At 40.1% G+C, this 21,082-nt stretch overlaps 1 protein-coding gene across 2 annotated transcripts in view; it reads left to right on the top strand.

The window, feature by feature from the left end:
• The window catches only part of Cubn (cubilin), a 206,569-nt gene that overhangs the window by 21,639 nt on the left and 163,848 nt on the right, over positions 1-21,082 (top strand). For both annotated transcript variants that reach the window (XM_057787625.1, XM_057787624.1), the window contains exons 13-21: positions 177-289; positions 2,433-2,667; positions 6,662-6,843; positions 9,163-9,325; positions 10,210-10,400; positions 18,290-18,434; positions 19,211-19,389; positions 20,058-20,223; positions 20,613-20,829. In XM_057787625.1, coding sequence (XP_057643608.1) covers positions 177-289; positions 2,433-2,667; positions 6,662-6,843; positions 9,163-9,325; positions 10,210-10,400; positions 18,290-18,434; positions 19,211-19,389; positions 20,058-20,223; positions 20,613-20,829 — 1,591 coding nt within the window. The remainder of the gene's footprint in view (positions 1-176; positions 290-2,432; positions 2,668-6,661; positions 6,844-9,162; positions 9,326-10,209; positions 10,401-18,289; positions 18,435-19,210; positions 19,390-20,057; positions 20,224-20,612; positions 20,830-21,082) is intronic.

Below are 21,082 nucleotides of genomic sequence, written 5' to 3' on the forward strand. Positions count from 1 at the left end.
GAGCCCAGTGAAGTTTGTAGAAAGGGTGATGGGTATGAAATGGGCTATGGGTGCAAGGCAGGGTGTGGCTTGTCAACCAACAGGGACCAGAGAAGAGGAAATTTCAGAGTAGGTGTTGCCTGGCCTCTTTCTTTTGGGTATCTATGAAAAACACAATTCATCTTTTTTTTTTCCAGCTTGTGGAGGGATCCTCTCAGGGACACAAGGATTCTTTGCCTACCAGAGCCCCAATGATACCTACATTCATGATGTTAACTGTTTCTGGGTTGTCAAGACTGATGAGGAGAAGGTAAATACAGTAATCATTGTTCATGAGCAGATTTCATTAATACATTTAAAATTTTGATATGTATGACATATATATGCATGTGTATACACATATACAAGGTATAGATGATGATAATTCAGCTCTCACATATTGAATATTGGGTAAGTGCTGGGCTTTGGCCTAAACACTTTATCTTTCTCTAACGTCTTACAAATTCTTCTAAATAACAATATCTTTATTTTACAGTTGAAATAATAGAAAATAATTTTTATTTTTAATACTACCTAATTTATTAGAGGAAGAGGTTAATTTCAAGTCAAGTTTGGTTCTAGAGTCCATTGTTTTTTGTTTGTTTGTTTACTTCTGGTAACAAAGGATTCCCAAAATTGGTCATCTAGCTATAGGTCAATAGTTAATCTGTAAAACCATGCTGTTTCTGCAAAGCTAGTACCTGAAGATGACCATTGACCTCCGTGGATTGTTACAAAATGGTGGCCACTGGTTTTAAGACGGCTTCATTATGATGTGTCCTCTCTATGCCCAGTACCATATGCTCCGTATACATCAGTCTACTTTAAATTCTAAAGCTAGGAACTATTAACCCCATTTTGTGTATGCATGAAGAGAATCTAGAGTGTTTGAAACATTTGTCCAGGTGTGTGTGTGTGTGTGTGTGTGTGTGTGTGTGTGTTTTAAATAGCATATGGTTTTTAAGAAACAGCTTCAGGCCGTCTGATTCCAAAGTTCGTGATGCTGAACCACTACATGAACACTTAAAACTGAGATCCGAGCCCATGATTTTCATTTTTGTCATTCTTCAACAGTCAGATTTCCAACGTATTTTTTTTTCCTAAGCAATCCTTAGACTTAAAGTGGTAAGCCTTACTAGATAAGATTGTCCCTTGAAATCTCACTAACTTTTCCCAACAAACTGATGCTGCAGAGGACATTGTGTGAGGGTCAGAAAATATTATTTTCCCTTAAGGAAGGACAGCCAGTTGTAGCTTGGCCATTACATAGTAGAATAAATTCCAGAAAGTTTCCCACTGGGTATGCTGTGTGAGTTTCCTTCCTTCCATTTACTTCTAATGAATTCCATTTCCTGACATTGAAAATGTATTTTTCCAAGGAAAATATTTTATGTGAAAAAATTTATATACATTACCATTCTTAAGAAAATTATCTTGTTTTTCATGACATAATTTCATATATTCTTTTGCCATATGTAATATAATAGAAGCATAAAAAGCAAATAACATTTATTTGATTTCCATTTAAATTGCTTTAAGTAAGAAAATAATGTAATGATAGGAAACACGTTAAAATATTCTAACATAGAGTTTTAAAAACATCTTGAAATGATTTATCCTAGCTAAATACGGTTGTGAGTTTTGATTCTGGTGAAAATGAAATCTAACAGCCTTCTTTTAGACATTTGTTTTAAAATAGGGTTATCAGTTTAAAACCCTTTGTGTTTTATTACATTTAAAATGCGCACGTGCTCGCTCCTTTCCACTTCATTACCCTTTTCCTGTTTTCTGCTCGGGTACTCTTTGCACTGTGATGGTGTCCAGCCCCTGAAGTCCTTCCCCAGGCCCATTATCCCACAGTCAGGTCTTAGAGTAAGCTGGACACCTGAGACCCTCGTGGAATCGATACGAGGTGGGGCGAATATGTATACAGGTACTGCAAAGGTTCAGGATAAAGCCTTATGAGTGTAAATCTCAGCCATTTGGACTTAATTCAAGGTATATTTTTTCAAACTACCATTTCATTTTTTTGATTCAGAAACATTTTTGACCATACACTTGATAGATTAGTCAGTGCGATAAAAATCTTGGTATATGTATTTCATTCAGAGCAGTTAAAATTGATATGTAGTGTTAGTGCATAGATTATGGAGCCCAATATGATCTTGATCATTTGATACATGTATACAACACATAATGAATCAATTGGGGTAAATAGCATTTCCATCTCCCCAGAGCCTTTTTCATATTTCTATATGAATTAACATTTGATTGAATGATTTTTGTATGTAGACTTGCTGCACACACTGATGAGTAACTAGAGATGCCTGGCTGTGCCCCTTCCTGTGAACGCTTGCTAGCTACTGGAAGAAACAATCGCGCATTAACACAGGAATGCTTTTATGTTCTTCCAGGTTCTGCATGTCACCTTCACGTCTTTTGACTTGGAAGCAGCAAGTAACTGTCCCCGGGAGTTTCTGCAGATCCATGATGGCGATTCCTCAGCAGCTTTCCCACTTGGGAGATACTGTGGCTCCAGCCCCCCGCAGGGGGTCCACAGCAGTGGCAATGCTCTCTACTTCCGCCTCTACTCTGAAGCCATAAGACAGGGGAGAGGCTTTACAGCCAAGTGGGAGGCAAAGCAGCCTGGTGAGTGCGAAATGAGAAGCGAGCACAACATAGTTTCATAACGTTATGACATTCTGGTGACCTAGAAATAATGCAACATTTTTAATAGTGATTTCAAGATCAAATAATTTTAAAATGAATTTTATTTTGAATTTACGAACAGAAAAATTAGTGTGTGTTGCTAAGTCTAAGATGCACGAGTAGTAATGAGGTCCTTATTAAATTACTGGACAGAGTTCTGGAGTTGTTATAATATTTGTATTAATTGTTCCAAAAGTTAATACAGTTTATTTTTGTTGTATATACTTTCTTCTCCCTACCTCCTCAGATATCCACCCTTACCTTGCTCAATATCAAGCAATTTTTTTTCTCTTTTTAAATAATTCACCAAGTCAATTTATGTTTCCCATATACTCCTAGAGGTGAAGCCCTCACTGGGGCTGCTTGTGGCAGGGGGTGTGGCCATCAAAAGTTGGTTTCTTGGCCAGACTTACAGGATGTGTTTCTTTTTATAGGGAAGACCTTAAATCCATTTAGAATGTGATTGGTTCTTAAGTAACTAATTCATACGACTATGGCACCCATGGACATACCTTGTGCAGGCCATGATTGCAGTTTTCAGGGTTCACAGATGAATTTTTTTTTCTGCAGCAGCCTTCATAGAACCTTCTATAAGTACAAAAGCTAACCAAGAGGGAGGAAATTTCCTGGTCAAGTGATTTCTCCATGTTCTATGGCCAAAGGATATGGTGTCTTCATCACTAGGCTCACACCATCAATCAAAAAAAAAACATTTTTATAACTTCTACTAGTAAATTTGCTACAAGAATGTCCTGGGGACATTGTCTGCTCCTTCCTATATTAGTCCTTATTTTAATGACCACTTGATAATTGACAATTCTTTTTCATTGTTCTTAGGTTTTTGTTTGTTCTCTCTCTCTCTCTCTCTCCATCTCCCAGAAAAAGCGCTACAACAAGTAGGTGCTGACAGCTGGTAGCCAATTCCTTAAAGTTACATTCTTTTACTTATGCCTCATTAGTATGCTGAATTCATCTCAAGCCTACTTATATTAAAGTGATTTTTTTTCTCTCTCTTATATTTGGAAACCTTAACTTACTTTTGCTTTTATAATTTTCCTGAGATCTTGACCTAGAAGATTCAAAAAGTGGTTCCTGGACTTTAAAAATACCTTTTTTAGGGCCTGAGGAGAGGCTTGGTGGGCAAAGTGCTTGCTATGAAATTATAGGGGCCTACATAAAAGTCAGGCAAGAGTGACAGCCTGCCTTAGCCCAGTGCTCAGAAGGTGAGAAAGTAGACCCTCGGAGAGTTGGCTTGCCTTGATATGCAAGGTGGTATGTGATTGCAAAAAAAACATGGAAGTTTGGAAGCCAACCCCTGACCTCTGTGTACACATATGCATATTACATCACATATGCACATGCAACAAAAGTACATGTTAATGTATGCAGTGAAGTGAATCAATTTACTATTTTATCTTTATCCATATGTTTTAATGTGTATTTTTATAGTATTCAGTTTAAGATATTTTCCCATTTTTATTTTGGTTTCTCAGTGACCGTAATTTCCAGTGTGGTCACTCAATAATGAAGCAGTGTACCAAGAATATGGTTCATGGACTAATGCTTTTATTTTGATATTTCCTATATGGAGAGGAAAAACATGTGTTTTGCAATAATTGGATATGGCCATCTATATATGTTCACTGTTAACTTAGTCAATTTGGACAGTAGCTTTGTTCAAATATTGTATTTCCCAAGTGACTTAAGACATTTGCTCTGCTGATGTGAGAACTACAGAGAGGTATCAAGCTGTGATTGTAGACTTTACTTGTTTTGTTCTGACAACTTTGCTCACTATATTTTATTTGATTTCCCTTTTCTAATGATTTCAAACGTTGATTTTTCCTTTTTATTCTGTATGTGGTGAGAATGTTTAAGAACTGCTTTCTCACGAGATGTCAATTACATTGTGGCGTGTTGACTGTTGCTACCATGCTGAGCAGTAGATGACCAGAGCTGGAACCTGCAGTATTTCTTAAATGCACATGCTGCCTAGCATCCCCCTGATAATAGCCAGCTACTGGGTTTTTTCCTCTTGATGTTTTTCCTTATTTCTTTTGGACATCAACCCCCCACCACCATATAAGATACAGATTGTTGATGCTGTATCCACTTTCCAGGCTCCCTCTTCAGTCTGCTGATTGTTTCTCTTGGTGCAGAAACATTTTATTTTATCATGGTTTATCAATTTTTTTCTACTAACTATAGACTTCTATTGCCTCTGTGTTTTGGAGTCTGGTCCACAATTAATCATTATTCAGATCTACAATAGGGATCTTCCCTCTGTTTTCATAGTGGTTTTGCAGAGTCAGTCCATTTAATTAAGTCATTAGTCCATTTTGAGTCTTTAGCAATGGGGCTTTGCCATAATTTGTGTAGAGCAACCTACAGTTTTGTCAACAGCCTGGGTTATTTAGGACCTTGTAGAACCCTTTTGACTCACTTAGATGTAACCCAATTCTGATACTAGAAGCATCAGTTGGTGACAGGTCCAGTTGGGGCTCCGTCTCCTCCTTTATTTGGTGATTTCATTTAGATCTCCTTCGCACACACACATACACACACACACGTATGTATTAGGAAATTTCTACTGTATTAAGCTTCAAAACTGTCCCACAAAAGATCCTTAATTTTAGCTGTCTTTCCTTGTTCCACCCAGCCCCTCTTTATTTGATTCACCTGTTCCATCCCTCCCACCCCACCCCTGCTGACAGTTAGCTATCTATAACTAGCTATTCTATTTCCCTTTCCTAAGGAGATATGTCTGTATGCCCTAGTCTCTTACTCTACACCTAACCTCTGTGGTACTAGGAATTGTAACTTGGTTAGCATTGACTTAATAGATAATATAATATCTAAAGTTTTTGTTGAAAAACTTTATCAGACTATATTTTTGTCAAATTTCCCCTTTAAGCTTATAGTTAGTATGGAGCCCTTGTTTGGGAGCCCCGACATCAGATTGTTTCCGGCCTTGCTCACAATGACTCTTATTTGTTATTGTTTACTTTTCCCCACTTGTTTCAAATAAGTCTGTATCACGAGTATAACATCACAGCTTATCTGTTATGTGGACTCTGGGTTGCACTGTATTCTCTAAACAGTTGCTTTTGCTTTAATAGGCAGTTACATTACTGACAGATCGCCTTGATCTAGTTGATGCCAGAATTGAGAAGGGTGTTTCAAAACTTCCCCTTAATCCGGATGGGGTACCGTGATTCCTAGTACATGGTTCTAGCTCTTCTGAGCTTTCAGTTCAGTTTTCAGGATCTTCACCAAACCCTCTCCCTTCGGAAGGGATTGATAATAGTATTAAATTATTCATTCTCTTCCACTTTGGCATTCTCTGGCTTCATGCCCTGAGCTGGTCTCTGTTAGATGCTCTGTAGTCTTCCTCAGTGTAACAGCAGTGAAGGCTTCTATTTACCTGGGAAACTCCTACACAAATGTTTGGTGCTGTTTCCACGCAACTGCTTCCTTATATTACACGTTACTCTGAAATCATGAATACTTGAGAAACTTCACATTTTTGTTGACTTTAGTTAGCAGAAGTTTTATTGTCTTCTTTGTTTACTTCTGTACCACCTGGAAGTTCCATATGGAAAGAATTCTAGGATGAGTTCAGGATTCGGCACGCAGGCTTCTCCATTGTTTATTATTGATGTCTCAGAAGGGTAAACTCCGAGTCTTAAACCACATAACCGCATAGTGTTCTGTAGGTACAGAGTTCCTGCGTGGGTGACTGGTTTACCTTGTTTGTAGTAGATTTACAACTGTGAGTCTGGGCAGCTGGAAGGACCCTGTTGTTTATCAGAGCCTCCTAAGCTAAACTCTTCATAGTTATGTAAAAGATCTTACCTCTTGCCAGCAGAATCTATGAGAATTCTATGGAAATTTAGTGTACATACGAATTTACTCACTTTCCTTCTTATTTCAGAGTGTGGCGGCATACTGACTGGTGATTATGGTTCCATTACATCTCCTGGGTACCCTGGAAACTACCCCCCAGGAAGAGATTGTGTCTGGCACATTCTGGCCAGTCCTGGCTCCTTGATAACTTTTACCTTTGGGACCTTGAGCCTGGAGAGTCACGATGACTGCAGTAAAGATTATCTGGAGGTAAAACACTGCATTTAGAGAGGCCTTGATATGTGTGCTTAGCACTCAGGACACAGGTCAATGATGCCCATGGACGGCCCAGGTTTGTTACTAATACTTAGAAAGTCAATGCTAAGTCTTCAATCTCAATCACACTAGTTTGTATTTCTAGGTTTGTCTTGAGTGTGGAAAACCCTGCATTGCCTTCCCCCATTCCTTACTGGAGATTCAGGCTCCCGGACTGAGAGTAAATCCTAAGCAATGGCTCTCTCTTGCAACACGGATTCTAATTCTTAGTTGTCCAAGGCAAACCCTCAGGGTATTCCACCACTTAATTTTAGTGAGCCGTAAGGATTCTGTGGGAAGGGTTGTCAGTGTTAAATCTCACTGGAAAATGTTGAAAGTCTCCCTGGAGAGGAAGAGAGTCCGTCTGCTCTATCCCATTAGTGAAAAATTACAATATGGAGGAGGAAAGGGACTGCTACATTCAAATTCCACACGCGATTGGACACATCAGAAATGTCGCTCTCCTCTGGTAGACTGAGAAGGTCACTAAGGAGCCTGAGTTCTTAGGTGCTTCCTGGTCTTTTGTCACCGTAAATCTCAGACCCCCTGAGCACTGCTAACAAGACAATGAGCCTTTCTGAGTCCATTAGAGAAGGATGGAGTGCTGTGGAATTATTCATAAAGCACAAAGGATCCAGCTGCCAAGCAGGTCTCCAAAGCTGGAGCCATTAGTCATTAGCAGTGGTAATAATGGATTTGAAACCTTTGGGAGTGACTCAAAGATCAGCTTCTCCTTGGAAAGTCTTAGCAAAATATCCTTTTAAAAGTTGATAGTTAAAAAGTGAGTTATTGTGAAATTAATATTCAATAAATCCTATCAAATGGAGATTAAAGCCTTTTTAGTATTACATATTAATTTCTGAACACCACATTATAGAATGTATCAATCATCCAGATAATATTGAACCTCCACTCATTTCTCATCAGTGTTTCAAGGAACTAGTTACAAGTAAAAAATAAAAGTAGCCTTGCCCTATAAATTTTCTGCCATTGGAAAAATTAATTTGAGTAAATTAACTTGACCACATGAGAATCCTTTTTAGCTCATTCACTCTTTGGTGTTCTCTATAGTATAGATTTTTGGCAATTATGTCAGAATTATTGAGCAGTCAATGTGATTTAGTCAATGCATAAAAAACCAACAAGGTTCTTTAAGTCCTGGAAATTACACAAGATCTTAGGTTCAGTCTTTGATCCTGTTAAAAAATGGAGAGCGAGGGGGATGGAAAAATGGGAAAAAGGAGAGGTAGAGGGGAGGGGAGAGGAAGGGAGAAAAAGGGAGGAGAGGAGAGGAGAGGAGAGGAGAGGAGAGGAGAGGAGAGGAGAGGAGAGGAGAGGAGAGGAGAGGAGAGGAGAGGAGAGGAGAGGAGAGGAGGAGGAAACCATTGCGTTGAGGTAACGTTATAGATGTAACCTCATTATGGTTTGGGTAGGTGAAATGGTTCTGTTAGTAAAAGCGCTGGTCCAGTAAGCCTGAGGACCGGAGTTTGATTTCCAGATTTCACAATGGAAGGGGAGAACTGCTTCATGAATGTTGTCCTCTGACCTCCATAAGAATGCCGCGGCCCAGTAATACACATGCGTGCTTATAGACACACACATACCTCCATGCACACATGCACACACACACACACCTATAACTCACACACTCTCACAAGCACATGATGCACACAGAATTCACACACATGAGAATACAGAAAAAGTAACAGTTTGCAAGTTTACGCTGTCAGAGTAGAGTATGCCGCTGTATGCAGTGCGAATGCCCCTCACGGCTGTGCTTTCGAAGGCATCTTTATGCGCATCCTCTCCTGCCTGCATCTCTCTGCACACCCGTGTACTCAGCCAAGCTGCAGATCAGTTCTCATCACTGCTCTCCATTCTCCTATTTCCTTTGAAATACCATTTTCTTCTTCTAAATTACTAGGATTTCTTCAATTTAGGGGAAGAGGCTTCATGAAAGAAAACTGAACTTTACATCGTCATAAGAAAAACCCAAAGTATGTATTCTGCCCCAGAGTTGAAATTCCAGCAGTTGCTGAGGCATTTGACAGGACCCTGAGGGCACATTCCTTACCGGACACTGACTGTGTGTTAGTTATGCATATGACCGGGAAACTTCCAAATGATAGATTCTGTTTATCCAGTACTTTAGATGGCTTTGCCTTGCTGCCGTACTTAAATGACAATTTTTTTTTTCTGAAGCTTATGTCCCAAGCGACTTCATTAATGAGAACCTGACTACTTTCAACTTAATGGCTTGTTCTTTTGCTTTAGATTCGAGATGGTCCTTTCGATCAGGACCCCGTTCTTGGCAAATTCTGCACTTCTCTGTCTACCCCACCGCTTCAGACTACGGGTCCTGCTGCAAGAATCCATTTCCATTCTGACGCTGACATCACTGACAAGGGTTTCCACATCACCTATCTAACCATGCCCTGTAAGTGTCCCACTTACCCAAGACTGACTGTCCACCGGGAGTCTGGTGCTGTGCTCACAGCTGCTCGGTGATGCCTAAAATGAAGGCTTTCCTGGATTAGTGACATGTCTTCGTGGATATTTCTCATACCACTTCAGATTCATTCTTTGTCTCCTCTGGGTTAAATACTACAGTACCCCCTAACCTTTCAGTTATGGGATCCATATTATGACGGAAACCACAGGCTCCTAAAACTAAATAATTCAGAACCTCAGGTCCCCAGTGGTGCTTTTTGTTTTGCTTCATGCAAGAGTATTCATGAGAGCAGCGTAGTCTCTCTGAGAAATACCTAGCTGCATTTTTGGATCAAGTCCAGTGCACAGAAACCAACTTCCAGGAATGTACGTTCCAGTTCCTAGAGCTCGCGTCTGTCCTTTTAGCTGTGATGCTTTCGGTTACCTTCATGTCTGGAAGCAAAGAACAAAAATGAAACACTCTATGGCTCTCATTTGAGTCAGTGGGAGACTTTTGCTTGTGTCACCCATTACTGCGTTCTCAACGAGAATTCCTGGGGGAAGCACCCTGGAAATCTCTGTATCAGGAAAAATCGTAACCATTCTCATTGGTCTCTTTCACCCTTTGCTTTAGCTTCAGACTAAATGCACAGTCAGTCTTAGTATTCCCATAGCTGTCATGTGTGTATCTATCTCTACATCTACATCTATATCTATCTCTAATCTGAAACTGAAACTCAGAAAACAGGTGACATGGAGTCATGCAGGTTGAACACAGCAGGGGGTATTTAAACGTAGGAGTGAGCTAAAGTTTTGAAAATGGAGCCTGATGTGTCCAGCCAGAGGAATGCCATCCTCATGACCACCCCTTCTCTCCTTTGTTCTCCTCAGCTGGTCTGCAATGTGGCGGGAACTACACAGGCACGGAGGGTGAGCTCTTGCTTCCTCTCTTGTCTGGACCCTTCAGTCATGATAGACAGTGTGTCTACCTCATCACACAGCCCGAAGGAGAGAAAATAGATATCAACTTTACCCACGTGGAGCTGGAGAGCCCCTTGGGCTGCACGCACACCTACATCGAGGTAACCTTTCTGCTCAGTTACCCTTGTGGGACACTCGTTGCAATTTCTGTATTCTGTGGAGCAGCGGTCTTCAAATGGCTGTCAAGCCAGGTGCATCTAGGTCACCAGAGTGCTTGGTAGACATGGCATTGTATACCTTTCCTCTGAAGCAGCATCGTGGGGAATGGGAAGCTTCCAGGTGAAGCAAGAGTTCAAGAACAAGTGTTCTAGGGGGATCTAAAAGCATCTGTCTAACACAGCCCTAAGAAGAGAAGACGAGTGCTTGATAAGGGAGCCAGGAAAGCATGAGAAGGAGAGTTAAAACTAGACAATCACGATAGTGCTAAATTATAAGTTGTTCAGTGGAGCTCTGTTTACCAAGGCACACACACGAGAGTAAATGTAACTAGAGGTATTGATAGGATTAGAATTTCAGATAGATTTTCTAGAGAAAGTCATATTTGCTCATATCGCGCAGTCAGTCTTGACACAGAGTTACGCTAATTCATTAAATCCTCACATCTCCCGCTTTAATCTCAGGAATCTAAGGCTCAGAGAAATTAAGTAACCTGCCCACAATAGGTGTTCAGTAAGTTGTGGCTTGGATTTAGGAGGCACACCAGTCTCTTGCAAGAACAGACTTGTAATAGTGTTCTTGTAACCACAGGAGAAGCTTAGACTTCCCCAGAGAGCAGGGCCCTGGGAATCCCACACCCGACTCTCAAGTCACAGGAGATTATGAAACCAGGCACGGAAGTTGTCCAAGAAAAGCAAAAACATCACTATGGTATCAAGGAATTCTGCGGAGTTTCTGTATTCTTGACAGAGGTGTTTCCGGTGGAAGGACAGATAGACCCTCTGTCTTCAGTGAACACTCCCCATGAATTTCCACCCATCTAGTAGACTCCTTTAAATTGTTATGGGGGAAAAAGATCATAAAACTAGTGCCCAGCAACTTAATTTTGTAAAGCAGAGTGACTGAATATTTTGTAGTTAGACTGGGACTGGGTTAAATGATCTCAATTATTTCTTTAGTTCTGTTTTAGATGTCAGTGTAACTTTGGGTAATTCTTTGAGTACTTCAGTTTCTACTTAATTAAGCTGCCTTATCTGTTCTTTTAATCTTTGGGAAAATAAAATCAAGGAAGAAATGAGAAAGAAAGCCTTAAAGGTTTTTACAAAACATTATAAAACGAAGTTCTCCTAGACCAAATTTTTATTCTTGCCTTGATCTTATCAGTAGTTCAGAATGAGTCAATAAGACTCTTCCATGGTCAGCCATGTATCTATTTACAGTCTGATGTGTGCACAACCTCATAAGACTTTGATGGAAATTATGAAAGAACATTGCTATCTTAAACTATAACCACACATTTACACACACACATGTGCATGCAAACACACACATGCACACACACACAGGGATATGCACATGCACACATGTGCATACTCATGCATGCACACACAGACACACACATCTCAACTAAAGTTTCTACTTCTAAAACCACATTTTCCCATGGTCAGTGTGACATGGCTGAAAATGCATGAATTCAAAGAGAGATTAACTTTTAGTTTATTTGTTCTTGCCCAAGAGAGCTTTTAAAGTGTATAGAACAGTATTAAGATGTGACAGAAACATCTTTCCAGAACACAAAGCTATCATTAATATTTCAGAAGTGGCTTAAGCCATCAGGACTATTCTGAATGAAGGGCACAGGAGGTAGCAATGCAATTTTAAATTTTTATTCCAGAAAGTACAAGTTGTAGGCTGAGTAATAACGGCTAAAGTATATGACATTAAGGCTGATGCTTGAAGCAGGCTGTGGAGGGAGATGAATCGGCTTTTACATCCCACTTATTTTCCAGACCTTACCGCACACTGACTCAGGGAAACTGGAGAAGGGTGGTGACAGGAGAGGCTGATAGAGTGGGAGGGCATGACTTCTAGAGGAACAGATCTTCCTGCTTAGCAATGTGCTCCACCCTTGCGCAGCCGTGGGGGCCAGATCTGATTGGGATGGCAAGAGAATGAAGGAAAGCCAACACACTGACCTAGAGAAGAGCTGGGGTTGGGTTGCTGTGCTCTCTGATGGAGAAATGAAGTAACCCAGAGCATCACTTACCAATTATATTTAGTTGGGCAGAAAAGCAGGGTTATTGCATGCAGTTGTACAAGGAGATGGGCTATTATGTACAAATAAACAAGGAAGCAGACCTGTTATATACCGATGATCAAGAAGGCAGGTTTAGCTGACCTTAGTAGGAGTAGTCTCTATAGGGGAGCAGTTTTCAGGCCATAGATATCTACGAGGAGGAAGCTATGATGGACATTATTCCATGCACACACTATCAACATCTGCACACGGACAGATCAAGGCTTTGTATCCTCCGAGCCTCATTCTGGGGGAAGGCTTTGCTGCTTTCCTGTGGGTCTGAGGCTAAGGTCCTTGACATGGCCACATCCATGTCAGCAGCCCATGTTCACTCAGAACTATTTTCTCAGGGCTTCCTCCACTCCCCTCAGACACGGAAATATACCTATGACAAAAATTTAAAAATATTATAAAGGAGTGGAATGAACAAAAAGTGTGGAGGCCTTGACTTCATCTCTGCTGTGATTGGTCTGGAGTAGCTTCCCCAAGGATAGTACCTATGGGGTCTACACGTGGGGAGTTGGTGACAGAAATACCCAAGAAATACAGTGGCCAACACAGCCCCAAAGACTGAATGATATAAAAATATGACAACAAAACCCAGAAAATAGCCCACAGGGATTAGACTCAGAAAGGAGAAAAGACATGAAGGAGGTAGCACTAATCCTGTGTGGCCATACAGGCTGAGCTAAAGAGTTGTGTTGTGTTCTGAGAGCCTGGAAAGACTATTAGCAGGCTTTTAGCACGAGCCAACCAGTGAGTGGTCACAACAACACAATAGTGAGGATGATGGGGATGCCAGGAAGGAGAAAGGGAGGCTTGATTGCTGGGGTTTAGAATCAGGAGAGAAGACACTCTAGGAAAAATAGATTGCTTTTTCTTGATTTTAGAAGGTAAGTTTTAATTGATAATTTTATTGATAGATAGAGATGGAAACTAATACTAGTTTGTGAGACTCAAATGTTCCTAAATTGCTGAAATGCTGACCACAAGTGGTCAAATATGTTAATGAAGAATAAAAGCCAGTAACCAATAATAAGGATGATGATAATAGCAACTTTATCATCGTTACTAAGCCAAGCCTGGTGTCTCTCATCTTCTATCCCTTGCATATCATTCTCTCACTTAGAGTGAAGTCACAGTCCTTTTCCATTCACCTGTATTAGCTGAACATAGTTTTTAAGATCAAGTCCCTCTCCCACCAAGGCACCAGGGAGTCCATCAGCCTACAATTCACTTCTCAGAGAGTATGTTAGCAGGTTTAATGTTACCATAAGGCCAGGTCTGTTTTCAGTCCTTTGGTAGGACAACCCTTCTAGTTTTAGCATATTTGGTTTTCTTTTAATGAAGTTTTGATACTTGAATGGATTTTAAATTTGTAGTGTAAAACCAGATCGGGATAGTTAGCACACAGAGAAATGCATGCATGCATTCAGGCATGGTTTTGAGACATGATCTGTTCCAGATGTCAAAGTCTACTGCTTACTCAGCTCTACAGCTTGCACTTAAAGTTTCATATGAATTATGTCTTGCAGCTCAGTTGATCTTAGCTCTCTGTACAGAAAATAGTTCCTTTATAAGAACTCAGGCTTTAATGGGTAGTTTTTCTTTAGGAACTAGTTCCGCTTATAGATGCCGTTTGCAATGCTTCTTAGGTTAAATAGCCTAGGTTACTCATTGTATCCTGAGCCTCTTGGAGTCTAGTAAGAATCTGTAAATACACAAAATGAATAAAAAAAAATCCTTGAGAGGCAGGCAGCAATACTCAGTTGGTAAAGAACTTACCTTGCAAGCATGTTTGGCCCCTAGCCCATGTGTAGTGGCACACGTTTGTAATCCAAGAGCTGTGGTGTTCGAAACAGGAGGCTCCCTGAGGTCAGCCAGTCCAGCCTAATTTGTCAGTTCCAGACCAATGAAAACTCCATCTCAAAGGAGACAGATGATGTTTTTGAGGATGACATATTAAGGTATCTTTTGATCTCCGTTTGTGCGTGTATGCATATGCATACACACATATGTGCACCCTCACATACATGTGCACCCATACATACAAAGGACCCGCTCATATACAGTGAAACAAAACAAATCCTTGAGAAACCTAAGCCCAGTTTACAGAACACTGGTGTCTTCCACTGGACCTTGTGGTTCCTTTGTAAATGTGACCACTAAATTAATCAATTTATGGTCTTTCCTCTACAAGTACAAATTGCATGACATCCATGACTTCTTAAAAGAAGAGAAACTTTGTTACAACACACCCAGTTTCGATATTATTTATCTTTCTTTAGGTTGTATTATAATAAGCAATTAATAACATTTCTTAGGCAAATAAAAATGATAACCAACATATTCCATGGTTAGTTACTATGCTTGCTTTCTGCCCTGTTGGTTTGGGATTTGTTCTGCTTGAGGCTCCGCTGCTGTCATCGAGGGCTTTGATTTTGTAGGATTCAGGCTCCTAGTCTTTCAAGTAGAAAAATTAAACAACATTTGAGTCACCCAATGATAGTCAAAGCCTCCTTAAGGAAATAGGTTTGCCATATCTACTTGAATTCCTCAAGGCTGAGCAGTTCCTGTGGTGAAGCTCCCAGTCAGTGGAAAGGATTAAGTGTTAGCACTCCATCAGGAGACATGACAAGTCTCATGGCAGAGAACAGATAGTCAATGCTCTCACATAAAAGAAATCTGTGATTATGAAATATGAAATAGTTTACTCAAGCTTCCGAGCACAAAGAAAGCCGGCTTTGGATGAGAGTGTGAATTTACAAGTGCTAGGATATTAAGTGCAAATGAATTTGGGGTCGGTTAGAACATTTGATACATTTTAATCCAGCATCTCTCTTTAAAGTTTGGTGGTTAAAGGATTGCTCTGCCTGGGATCCAAGAAGAACACAGGCTTTCAGAATTAATAAGGTTTCCTTCCATAAGGAGAGAAACACAGCCAAAATTAGTTGCACCTTCCAGGTTCAGGGCCCTTGAGGTCTGTAAGCTCCTCTTCTAACATCTGGATGGCAGCTGCATTCCCTTTGTTAATGTCCTTGAGTTTCACTAACCAGGACCCAGGAGACCAGCCAGCTCCAGTGTGCTCTGATATGGCTGGCTGGTTTTCTTCCTTCTTCTCATTTTCTAATGGACTAACAGAACAGAAAGATGATGATCATAGAAAAAACAAGTAGAATCCCGGAATTAGAGGGCCCAACACCATCTCACTCGTGTGTTCTTTGTTTGTTTGTTTTTGTTAGATACTTGGAAGGACACTTTCTCTTCCCTCTGAGATTTGCTGTTTGGTCAAGTACATAACTTGACTTAGAAGAAATTTGTGTTGCAGATATTAAGAGCTTAGAGTAAGGAACTGCTATAAGCCCGACTCAGTGGAGCAGCATGCGATGACCTCACATGGCCGAGTTTTTAAAATAGCTTTAGCTCTTATCTTTGCAGACCATTCTTGGATGTGGATCCACATGCAAATTTGTCTGCATCTCAGATGTTCTTATGATAGCATTCGAGGTCTAATACACATGAGGTATATTGACAAACAGCCTTCCAGAATTTTGTACTTCTACCGGTTTTAGATGAGAGGAACAATGTTGCAATATCCCGCCAGCCTTTACTGCTCACTGCCCTTGACCTAAATAATTCTTACTGACCTCAGTTTAAGAGACACATCTCCCGAGTACTCCTTAATCCCCTGCACGCAAAGAGCTTTTCTACTTTAAGATCTTTTTATAACATCATTTTACTATTCTGGAATAAAATCCATATATATATTAAAACTTTAAGTTATGAGTAAAATTAAAGAAACAAAATAAAAACCACCCCCCCCACCCCCCGATATGTGAGATGCCCGGACAAACTTCAGTTTGAGATAAACAGAGTCAGGGTTTTGTCTTCTAGACTGCCAGGAATTCTGAATAAATGCAGGCCCATTGGCTGGGCTGGCTGGTGACTGAGTTCTCTGAGGAATGAGGTCCTCTTGGTGGCTTTCCAGAGGGAAGAAAAAAGTACTTTTTCATTTGTATTCTACTGACCATCCTGAGTATTAAATATTCCCCCAAAGTACTTTATGTTATATATGTAAAAATGGACTAAATTTTGTGCTCAACAGCAACTTTTTTCACCTAAGTGAAAATCGCACAGGATATTAGAGAATCCTTGTGTGTGGCTGTGACAGTTCAGACTCTAATGGTGTGAATCTTAACTACTCTATGCTGGTCATGGCCCACCAATGTCAGAATAAAAAAAACACCCTCAGGATTTATGGTGTCCACTGAGAAACCGTGGTTAGGTGATAGTGCTGTGGCTGCTTCTGCACGAACATCACACTGCCATGGTTCCGGGGAGCATCTGTGCTGTCTCAGGTTCTGTGAGCACCGACTGCCCACGGCACTCCTGCCAGCACGGGCCGGCTTCTTGCTGAGATCTCAGTAATGCTAATTGAGAATAGATTAACACTGGGGAGCTCCGTCCTCCAGAATAATTCCATGGAACTAGAATCTCATGTACATCCTTTGTACGAATCTCAACTGTGGAGATAATCTCCCTGTTTCACCTTTAGAAATGTCAGAAGTAACAAGAGCTCCTCTTTAGTCAATGTTTTATTACCAAAATTTTGGGAAATTTCGCGGCTTTCTCATAGATTTTTTTCTATCTCACTGGCAAGGCTTAGATGTAGTAAATTGCTAAGATTATTAGAAATCAGAAGACAGCTTGTAGGAATTCGTTCTCTCCTTCCACCATGTCAGTTCTGGGGAAACACACTCGGGTCGTCAGGCTTGGCATCAAGTGCCGGTACCCACTGAGCCAGTGGTCTGTCAATTTATTTTTCTAGAACGTTGTTTAGGATTCTGTATCTATATTAACAAGTGCAATTGCTCCGTGCTTTTTATTTTTTACTGTTTATTTGGAATTTGGTAGTAGCGAGTTGTGTCGTGCCTGGGGGCCTTTGAATATATTCACTGTGGGGATTGTCTGTCCCTTAAAGGTGGAAAGGGCTTGGGAGGAAAGGGTTTCTCACAGTGCCGCCTACTTGGGGAGAGTGGGCTGAAGGACCTGTGCAGTGATGTCCCACTGTCTGCAGCAGCTGTTCCTGTCTTCCTCTCCTTCAGATCCTTTTAGGAATTTGTATAACTTTATGAAAATAAGCTATCTCAAGCATTCAAAGACTTTGGCAAAGAACTGTATACAGAATTGCATTTAATTAATTGAATGCTTCTTAAACTCTGTGTTTGTGATGTTTAATATTTGTATTTTGTGTCCTTAGACATATTTCTTATTTTCTTACTAAGTTTTGTCTAAAATTGCTCTTAGCTTTTCCTTTTTCTTTTAATGGTTTTGTTCTGTTTTTAGTATTAATTCTCCAGACTCTCTCTCTCTGTGTGTGGCTTATGAACAGAGTTTATACCTCGAATTGCAGACTTAGTTGAACTTTCATCTTTTGATATGCTACATTCTTAGCTTTTGTTGTTTTGGGGAAACTGCAGTTTCAGATTTATTTCCTTTTTGATATTGTGGAAATTATTGGAACATTTTAAGGATTATATAGTTACGCACTATATTGACTTAAGATCTTATGTGTATTTAGTACCAATAGTTTGTGCTAAAATTGACCTTCTGACGACTTCTAAATATAATATAGACACTACAGAAAACAAACTTTTGTTTTGAATGTGCCATTTTCTAGTCTCCAAATACTATCCCCAATTACTACAGTGACTTTCCTGGTTAGCATTACAAATCTGTCTTTACTTTTCTGCTTAGGTCGGAGACCATAACAACTTACTTGGAAGGGTCTGTGACAATACAACCCTGTTACCCATTAGATCGATGTCTAATAAAGTCTGGATTAGACTGAGAATAGACACCTTAGTCCAGAAGGCGAGCTTCAGAGCTGACTATCAAGTTGGTAAGGAAACTTCTTTCTTTTTGTGTGTGTGTGTGTTCATGTGTGCATGTCATATGCCTGGATTTGTGTGTGTGTGTGTGTGTGTGTGGTGCCCATAGAGGCCAGGGCATTGAGGTTGAATCTCTTTCTCAATTTCCTTCCACCTTATTGAGACAGGGTCCCTCCCTAGAATTCTCGGATTCAGCTGGATTGGCTGCACAGTGAGCTCTGGAAAGTCATCTATCCTGTGCTCCCCCCCCACCCACCTAGTGCTGGGATTGCATACACCCACAATTGTACCCAGTTTCATGGGTGCTGGAGATCAGAATTCATACACATGCAGCATTTTATTGACTGAGCCATGTTTCATCTCTATCTCTTTTTAAATTATTTTATGTGGGTGGGCTTTTTATCTATCTGAATGTCTGGGCACAGCATGTGTGCCTCATGCCCTCAGAGGCCAGAAGAGGTATCAGATTCCCTGGGACTTGAGTTGAAATTGGTCATAAGCTGACATATGGATGCTGGGAATCAAACTCAGATCCTCTGGAAGAGCAGCCAGTGCTCTTAACTGCTCAGCCATCTCTCCAGCCCCTTGACGGTCCTTTTCTTTGCTTGTTTTTTTAAATGTCCAATTTATGTCATTCTAACATTTTAAGTTTTGGTTTATCTTAGTTAATATATTCCTGTAACAGTGTGACGTTCTGCTGTTTCTTAGGCAGAGTTAGATCGGTAATGAAACTGAGGTCACGAATTCTTTAATTCTGAGCAAATATGGTTCTCATTTTCCATTCTAGCTTGTGGGGGTGAGTTAACAGGAGAAGGCGTCATTCGATCTCCGTTTCATCCTAATGCCTATCCCGGACAAAGAACCTGTAGGTGGACCATCTCCCAACCCCAGAGACAGATTGTTCTCCTCAATTTCACTGACTTCCAGATTGGAAGTTCTGCCTCCTGTGACACTGATTACGTTGAGGTAAGAGTGAAATACCATTGAGTTCTACCAAAGTACCCGTATGCTGCTTATAGGAAAAGAACTGTTGCTTGGACAGACCAATACTACGTCATTGAATCCAGCACGTATATGGTTATATACTACGATGAAGGGAAATTTTTACAAATATGTGTAGAATATTATTGTGTCCTAAAAATCAGTGAGTAGTATAGTACAGATATAATAGTATCACTAAAGTAAAAGACAATGTATTCGCCCAATAAAATGTACAAAAGCACTTGACAGAATCTACCTGCTCCTTATAATAAAAACAGCTTTAAAAACTGTGGCAAGAGAAACCTTCTTAATATGATATAAGGCACCAAAAGACATGTAGATGCCATCATACAGAGTGGTGGAGGGGCTAAACGCTTCGCCTTGGCGATTGGCTGAAAGGCAGGCATGTCGTCTCATCGCTTCTGTTCATCGTCATGCTGTAAATTCTCACGAGAGTGATGATGCAAGAATAAAATGCACCCTGAATCAAAAGCAAGAAATAAAAGTTGTTCTCCTCACAGTCCCCAAAAGAGACTGATTCTGCAGCCCGTCCCCCACCACACTCTTACCGATAGCTTCAACACAGGGGCTACAGTTTTCCAAAATGGATGTTTAATAAAAATTAACTTGGACATATCTATTTTTTTCCCTAGATTGGTGCCAGTTCTGTCTTGGGATCTTCTGAAAATGAGAAGTTTTGTGGCACAAACATACCATCATTTGTCACATCTGTGTACAATGTTCTTTACGTCACATTTGTGAAAAGTTTTTCCGTGGAAAATCGTGGCTTCACGGCTAAGTACAGTAGTGAGAATTTAGGTAGGAACATGTTGATCTCTCTCCCTTCCATGCTGCTATCAGAATAAATTACCAGTGAAACTAGGCATGTTTGCCTATGTGTGTAAGGTTCTGGATTCAATCCACACTTCTGAAAACACAATTTCATTACAATAAGTGAATAACATAAAAATCAATTATTCTGTGAAAAATGATAAAGTACACTTAAAAACAAAGACTATATTTAACAAATATTTATCAATAGTTGTGTATCTATCAATAAAAGAGAAAACTAAGTTATCGTAAATGGCAGATAAGAAGCAACAGTTTTCATTTGTTCTTTAAGCAATTATGATAAGCACCTTTTAATTTGGGACCCATGTAGCTCTTTTCATTAACTATTGTGATTATTGTTGTTATTATTTCACCAGAATGTGGAGAAGTTCTCACAGAAGAAACAGGAACTATTGAAAGTCCTGGTTTTCCAAAGATCTACCCAAGTGGTGTAAATTGTACTTGGCATATAGTAGTCCCGCAAGGCAAAGTGATTCGTCTGGAATTCAACACATTTTACCTGGACTTCCATTACAACTGCACAAATGATTACCTGGAAGTCGATGACATTGATGCTCAGATATCTCTCGGGAGGTGAGAATGCTTGGTTGTCTATGCTGAACTTTGAAGCAGAGCATATAGATTTTTTTGTACATAGATGAATAAAGTCACTATTACACTTACATCATTTTATATATATCTTTTCAAGTTTATTTTATAAATTGGCAAAATATGTTGACCTTACATATGGTTCCATTTTGAAATAACGTGCATGGAATAGAAAAATCTATATTACTGACAAGTACATTATTTAGTATAATCATCATTTCACTGGTAAAAACACAAA

Source organism: Chionomys nivalis, chromosome 13 (assembly GCF_950005125.1).
Source record: "Chionomys nivalis chromosome 13, mChiNiv1.1, whole genome shotgun sequence".
Taxonomy (NCBI): domain Eukaryota; kingdom Metazoa; phylum Chordata; class Mammalia; order Rodentia; family Cricetidae; genus Chionomys; species Chionomys nivalis.